This window comes from Melampsora larici-populina, assembly GCF_000204055.1.
Source record: "Melampsora larici-populina 98AG31 unplaced genomic scaffold MELLAscaffold_83, whole genome shotgun sequence".
Taxonomy (NCBI): domain Eukaryota; kingdom Fungi; phylum Basidiomycota; class Pucciniomycetes; order Pucciniales; family Melampsoraceae; genus Melampsora; species Melampsora laricis-populina.
The window spans coordinates 273,349-280,811 of NW_006768847.1; the positions used below are offsets into that span (position 1 = coordinate 273,349).

The window sequence follows — 7,463 nt, forward strand, 5'->3', positions numbered from 1 at the left end:
GATAGTGCGACAGCACCGGGCTCAGGGAAGGTAGAGACTTTTCCAGCTGCGTTGTCTTATCTTTCAACATTAACCTCCCGTTCTCTATCACATCCCCGTTCGCTAAGATCATCCGGCCTTTGCCTGATTCCGGCATGGCCTTCGCCCTACTTGCTACGTCCGTATTTGTTTGTGGTGTGGCGTTCGTTTCTCTCACAGGTTCAGGTTCCCCGATAGTAGATGGCGAGTGGCTCCGGCGGTCACCATTGTACCTCCAAATTAGAGGCGGTTCCGGTCGTGCGACTACAATCCTAGATTCCACCGGGGTTGGGCCAACTCGTGTTTCTTGTCTCACACTCGTCGAGAAATCAGAGAGGTTTTCTTGTATCAGGCGATGAGGCGTGGTCCGTCTTTTGTGTGAATGATTGGGAACAAGGGCTAGAACTGGCGTTTGAGCGTCGTTTCTAGGTGCAGGAGCGTAGTGTCTAGCCGTCTCTTTGGTAATCATTTCCGTGAGTTTCGCTAGAAGGTCTGCTCCCAGCGCGTAATCTCTTCTCATGTATGCATCATCTATCCTAGCTTGTAGCATCAGGATTCGATCACCGTGTGCTGTTACAGTTGAGCAAATCAACACAGTGTTGTAAGTATCATGAACCATCTTTTTCAATCTTGTCTACGCTTTCAGAAACACACGCTTCTTAGCAACGCTCTCAGCAACACCTGCCTCGTAGCAACACCTATTAGCAGCCGGGATAGCTTGCCCCGAGTCATTCGACAGGGTCTTACGTGGGCTTAATATACTGCCACTCATATCATCTTGATATCTCCTCATACTATTCGACTTATACGTCTTTTTGGCAGTGTTGTTGATATTTAAATTTGTTTGTGATCGAAGTACCTTCTTATACGTCTTTTTGGCAGTGTTGTTGATATTTAAATTCATTTGTGATCGAAGTACCCTACATAGGTGCATAATGGGAGGCAAGGAGGCAGTGTGTCCGATATAAAAAGGAAGGAGAACAACGAAATTGGAGTGACTAAGAAGGGATTGTTAAGTAAATGAACTTACTCAGATCCATATCCTCTTCCGCTAAGCTCTCCTCTTCGTCTGTAGGAGTGTCTTCCCTCGCTCCCTTCTCCTTCCCTGCGTGTTCGTGAGGTTGCCACGTGTCGTCCTCGGTCTCTGACCTGGGATCCATCTCAAGGATAGCAACTCCATCCAAGTCCTCTTTGACTTCTTCAACCACGGTATTGAGCTGGTTTGCCGTAGGCCCAATCTGATGGTTGGCATCCATTTGTTCAGCGAGACCTCCACCGGTGGTGCCTTCTTGACCTTCTGTTTGAGCCATGTCGGTCTGACTGGGGCCACCTTCTGGGACGGACGTTGATGTGTTCGCTGCCGACATTGCTCGAGTCACCCTTGCCAAATTTGCTTCTGCCATTTCTAATCTGTCTTCCATAGATTTGTCCATCTGATCAATCTTTCTAAGTCTTGTGTCCGTAAAAAGAATTTGTTAATTTTCTTGATGTCTGAAGCTATGATTATCCACCTGCAACTAAAATTATTCACGGATTTGAGATTGAGATCTTTTTAAATTTAATTTGACAAGACAGATAGACTGTGTCAAGGACTTAGATGATCTGTGATCGGTTGGGGCTTGAGGGTATGAGTGAGTTTGTCTGCGGCGAAAAAGATGGCATCAGGATTTTCACAAGTATCCTGGGTGCGGGCCGCAGACACGGGTCACTCATGGCTACCCTTAGCTCCACTAAGTCCCCCTGGGCTTTTGAACCAAGGAGTGCCTCCAGGGTTCTCTCAAAGAATGTAGAATTTGCAGCAGAATTGGACACTGGAAAATAAATATAGTTTGGTTATAAAGATTTTAATTGCAAAATTACTGAAAAACTAAAAGCCTTGATAGGTATTGATTCAGTTGCAGTGAAGACGTCTAGTTGATCTCAAAATTGATTATCATCAGAAGAATTGATTGTATGACTCTGAGTTTGTTGATCAAATTCCGGAAGTTGAGGATAAGATGGATTCTGACAATTTGGCAGTCCTTGAAAATCTTCTGAATCAGGTATTTCAATTAAATTCTTGGGTTGACCGCTTGTTGTCTCTGTGGAAGAATCTGGTGACTGATTGGATGTGACATGTTGATGAAAACCTGCTGAACCAGGTTTAAGAGCTTGATATTTGGGAATAGGCTTTCATACAAAGACATCATTCTTGATTATTCCTTTATTCACAGAACAATGATGGACTCACTTTCTTTGCATAATGCTTCTGGAGTTTCACTTCAAAATGATCAAAGTAGTTGCAGATTTGAACTCAAGTCAGTCTCTTGGCACCAACTTGTTACTGAAGCTGAACCTAAATTATCATTCTTCATGAATCGCCAAATTATCTTATAACTGAGAAGTATCAATGGAAAAAATTAATAAAAGTCAATTTTGCAAGAAATTCACAACTCTCTTCATGATGAATGGTTGGATCTCTTCTCTAATCTGACTAAAAGCTTTCAATGGATGTATGATTATGGTTCTTTGTTAGAAATCAGACTGAAGTTACCAACCCTTATCAAAAAATCAATTTATTTCTTCATTATCAAGAGGAGAAATGTGCACTTCTTGTTGAGAGATCAAAAAATATTAAGCTCTTTTGATGGATTGGATAAAATCAATTATCATTCAAGTTAAAGGCAGACCGCCTTTGGCGGCAAAACTCCAAAAACTCCCAATCCCTATTCCAAATTTTGAGGTTTACGCGTTCCAACCATAATCTTTTTCTTACGCGCCTCAAGCCTCCCATTTCATTTGTCATTGCTCACGAACAACTCCCCAACCTGTTGACCTCACTGTGTCTCTTCCCAATCGCTTGACCGCTTCTTCAATAAATTGTAGCAATTCTATAATCGATTAATCAAATGAAAGTAAATTTAATAAATCCATCACATCAACCAAAACCGATCTCCAATCCACACAAACAGAAAGATATGATTATCTTTCAAAAGTAAGTGTACACCAAAAAAAATCAAAATCTATTTACTAAAGAAAAATCAAACAAAAACTTTCTAAGAACTGATTTAAGTTGATAATTTTTGTTTGTAACAGAGAAAAAAAGAAATTGAATTTGAATTAAATGAACAATTTGAAGTCTTAAAAACCAATCAAACAGAGTTAAATCCATCATTAAACAATCACCAAGGATTTCCACCAATTTATCATCAGTTAGAGTTTCAAGAGGAAGGGTTCATGAATCAAAAAGCGATCTAAAGTTAATAATCGAAGAGATATCCAAAACGTTACCATTAATTTTAAACCCATCCACAGTCCCATCGTCATCATCAACAAAAGAAAGGGAAACAAATTTGATAAAACTGTTTGCTCAAGTTGATTTAGTTTCTGATCATTCTCCTGCATATGATTCCGGACTTAAAGTAGATGATCAATTAATCAACTCTTGAAGCATACGGCACCGGGTTCGGCTCTCAACAAATCACACGTCTACCGTCTTCTCGATCATGACGGTTCTTGACTCAATAGTCGATTTGCACGTCACCCGTCTGCTCATCAATGTCATCGATCTCCTGTCTAGCAATTCATCAAATCGAGGATTCTCAGATTGACAACAACTTCAAGAAGATCATCTCAAAGCAATCCCCGATTTGAATTGAATAGCAAAGTGGTTTTCACAAAGGTCAGCAAATTTAGAAGACACTATCGCATCCAATAACCACAAAGTCCATTCCTCAATTGAGTAGACCAGTTTGGCTCTTTGAGTCAATTCTTGGGATCTTGACAAATTCTCTTGGCTTTAATCGATTCATCTTATTAGTCAACTTGCTCTTGACAGCATTCTGTATGGATGTGAGCTTCAGGACTCATTTTTCAAATGGTGAAGAAGATTTAGCATTGGTGAGAGTAGGAGCAGTAGGTGAAAATTGGGCCAAGATTCATGCTCAAATTCCACCTCGTGATCAAACAGGTTCGGAACTATATGATTCTGATGAAATCTCAGTAGGTGCTAATGTCCTCTATTGACCAAGAAAACCTGTTGGGGATTGGATAGTAGGACGCGAATTGTTTACATCTAATGAAATTGACTAGAATTCAGTAGTTGAGATTGACAATGTATGGCCTGGTACTTGCTTCCGAAGCTAAGCGGCACAACCTTGACCGCACAAATTAGATCGGTTAACATCCTTGTAATCCTCCAACACGCATCATGATTGGTTCGCTGTTGTAAGATGCTTTAGGACGGTCCCTGATCCACGCCTTGCATCTAACGCGGTTCATGAAGGGTTTTTTCCATCTGCATACACCCGGTGTATCAAACGTGCATTATTCTGACTCATAAGTGTTTTCGTATGACCAGATCATCTGATACGTCTGTTTGGCACTCTTTCACAGTGTGCAGCTGGGTTTCCATACCACCCTCTCAGATCACCCCTTCACAACGGTGCAGCAGAAGAGCTAGCCAAAATTGCTCCTCATGAGCGACATTTGGACTTGGTATTGGTCCTTGGCGAGTTTATCTATGCCAAATCACCTTTCTAAGCTGGAAATTGTGTACAAGATTATTGGAGAAAGTACTGACAATCTTACGCAAGCGCAGGATGGAAAAAGGTAGACCATCCATTAAGACTTGAATTTTTGATTCCTCTACAGGACTCTATTGGGATTGACATGATGAATTCATTTACAGTTCCTGCAGTCCATCATGAGGACTATTCATATCTATGATGATCATGAAGTGAGTGCATTTCAGACAACATATTGTCTATCAACCTAGGAGTTGACTGAGTTTTTATACATTCAAAGATCTACAACGACTGGGCAGGTCAAGACAATGACGCAGACCCAACCTTCTAACAAGTAAACAAAGCGTACAAGCATTATCTCAACAATGCCAATTATGATGGGCCTGGAAAGGGCAAGAACTATTACTGGTTTTGGCATGGTGACGAGGCATTTTTTGTATGGGAGTGTTGTCGTTATCAAAGTCCAGACCAGCAGATTGATGATGCAGAAAAGACAATGCTAGGTCCTACTCAGAAACAAGTATATCTTGGTTGGCTGGAGCTGTCAATGAAACTGTCACTTTCCAATTTGTGATCTCATCAACTCCTTTCATGACCCTTTGGTGTGGTCCAGATTGAGTGGTTGATACTTGGGCTGGCTTCACATCCAACACTCAGAGTTGATGGATGTCATGCAGAATGTCCCAAACTTGATAGTCCTCTCAGGTGTAGATACCTGTTGTCTTGATCAATATGATTCAAATCCCCATGCTGAAGTTTTCAATGTGTGGGACCGCCGAGTAGTTGCTGCTACCATGATCCATGAGACTGTGAGGGAATTTTTGACTTCACCACTAAACCAGTTTTGATTACCTAGAAAAACACTCATTCAGGAGAATGGACTTGGTCAATCTGGAGAAGTCAAACTGTTGAAATACATTCCAGGTTGTGTGATCATAATGAACTCCAACTCAATTTTTGGATCCTTTTGTCTGATCTACATGAGCTTCATAATTTCTAGGGGTAATCAAAAATTCTCAACAATAACAATAGATCAAGGGATTTGAAACATCCTAAGATGAAGTATGATCTGTTCATTGACAGCACAGTTGCCTAGAAGTAAGTCGTATGTATCACTCCCATACAAGAAACATTTAGCTGTTGTTAACTTCCTTTGATCATCTATCAGTTTAACATACAAAGGAAAGCCAGTAATAGATCCACCAAAGCAACTGGGTGAACTATTTCCTAGCTGGGAACATTTAATAAACCTAATGCAGCCAATGAAATGACTTAGTTTTTAAATACAATAACATCCAGACTACTTAATGAATGACAAAAGATGGTAAAAGAAACGCTTTGGAATCCCAAAAAAGGATTAATCTATGTTTTATTTACTAGAAAACGTTTGAGGTATACGACTTGAATATCAAATCCAACTATACCACCTTTGACACCAAATCAACTGAATCAATATGTTTCAAAAGATTTCAAAAATGATGATTGTGTGTCAAACAATATCAAAACTTCAAGTATCTCTGCCAAATGTGTTTCTTTTAATCCTGTTAAAGTCAATTTATATCATTGATTTGTTTTTTGTTTTTTGAAAACAAAGTGATGTCCAGAGGAAAGAAGAAAAATAATCAGTGTAAATAACTGGAGAAAAACTGCTATCAAAAGAAGTAAAGCTCACTGATCAGTATGACATTTTCAGCCATAATTTCTTCAAAATCCGTCTTTGAAATTGTCAACTCCTCTTCTGAAATTTGGTTTTGACTTTCCATTGAATTGATCTTGAATATTTCAAATTTGATTTCTGACAAGTTTAATTTTTGTTCATGTTTTTCATGTCGTCTTTTTCTCTTCTGTCAAATTCCAATAAATCTTCACTTTCAGATCCATTTCTTGCCCATCCTGGATCATTCATTTTCAACACATTTACTTGTGTTAATAAAATTGATTTTGTAGATTTGCATCAGATTCAAAGTTTGAAAGGGTTTCTGGTGTTAGAAAAAGCTGGAGGACCTACAGAATCCATTGCCCCGCTGAACAACACTTGATGAGCAAAACCAATGGTGTACCTCTCAAGGTTTGTTTCAATATGATCATGACTCCTCCAACTCATGCACTAACACAAGGTTTTTGGTATGATTGCAAAGTTATAGGAATGTATCACCAATCTATCTCAAAATGTCAAGATGGCGTAAACAATGGTTGATTTGGAAATATTGAGTAACTTTCAATGAATAGTGAGCAATTTGAAGAGGTAATAGTTTCTCAGTACAAGGTGTTTCTCAAAGGAATTTTGTTTTTTGTATCAGAATTGTGATTGGGATTTTTGTTATTGTGATGAAATTATTGAGAAAAATACAAGTAAAATGCAATAAATGTAAAGATTTTGAGCATATGGTTCAGTACAACTTGCCAAACTTCAGGGCGGGAGTTTCATCATTTTTCCTACAAACTCCTGTGATGTTACATCAGGTCAAAGATACAAATAAAGAATGACTTACAAGTTGAGCAAATGGATGATGAATGTTGAGTATGAGCACAGGTTAAGACCGTTGAGGCGGCACCCGCCGCTAATTGTGCTAGTGTCATTTTATAGTACAGAGAAGTTTCAAAAATAGTGTCTCCTTCTTTTTAATCTCCTTACACTCTGTGCCATATATAACTGCATCATCTTTCTTCATCAGTGTGGTTGATCTTACAGTCATGAGACTATAGGAGTAGAAAAATAACTGCTTTTCTCTATTTGGCTCTTTATACTTCCCTATCTCTCTCTTTCTCTCTTCCTGAAATCTGACAAATGTTGGCCAAGATAGCAGAAGGTCAAAAGAGAAACAAAAAACTAAGTGAATTGAAAGTGGTAAGAATGATCAATTTAGGTCATGACGCATCTTCACCTGATTGTTGTTCAATGAAAATAAATTCAAGAGTACACCACTACATATCTGCTGC

General features: G+C 39.2%; 1 protein-coding gene across 1 annotated transcript; it reads right to left on the reverse strand.

Annotated features, from left to right (window-relative positions):
• Nucleotides 1-258: 258 nt before the first annotated feature.
• MELLADRAFT_69192 (uncharacterized protein) lies at nt 259-1,421 on the reverse strand (the record flags this gene model as incomplete). The annotated part of the gene is made up of 4 exons (XM_007418036.1): nt 259-282; nt 335-588; nt 673-1,016; nt 1,045-1,421. The coding sequence occupies 4 exons, from the start codon at nt 1,419-1,421 to the stop codon at nt 259-261; spliced, it is 999 nt and encodes a 332-aa protein (XP_007418098.1).
• Between the last annotated feature and the right edge of the window lie 6,042 nt (nt 1,422-7,463).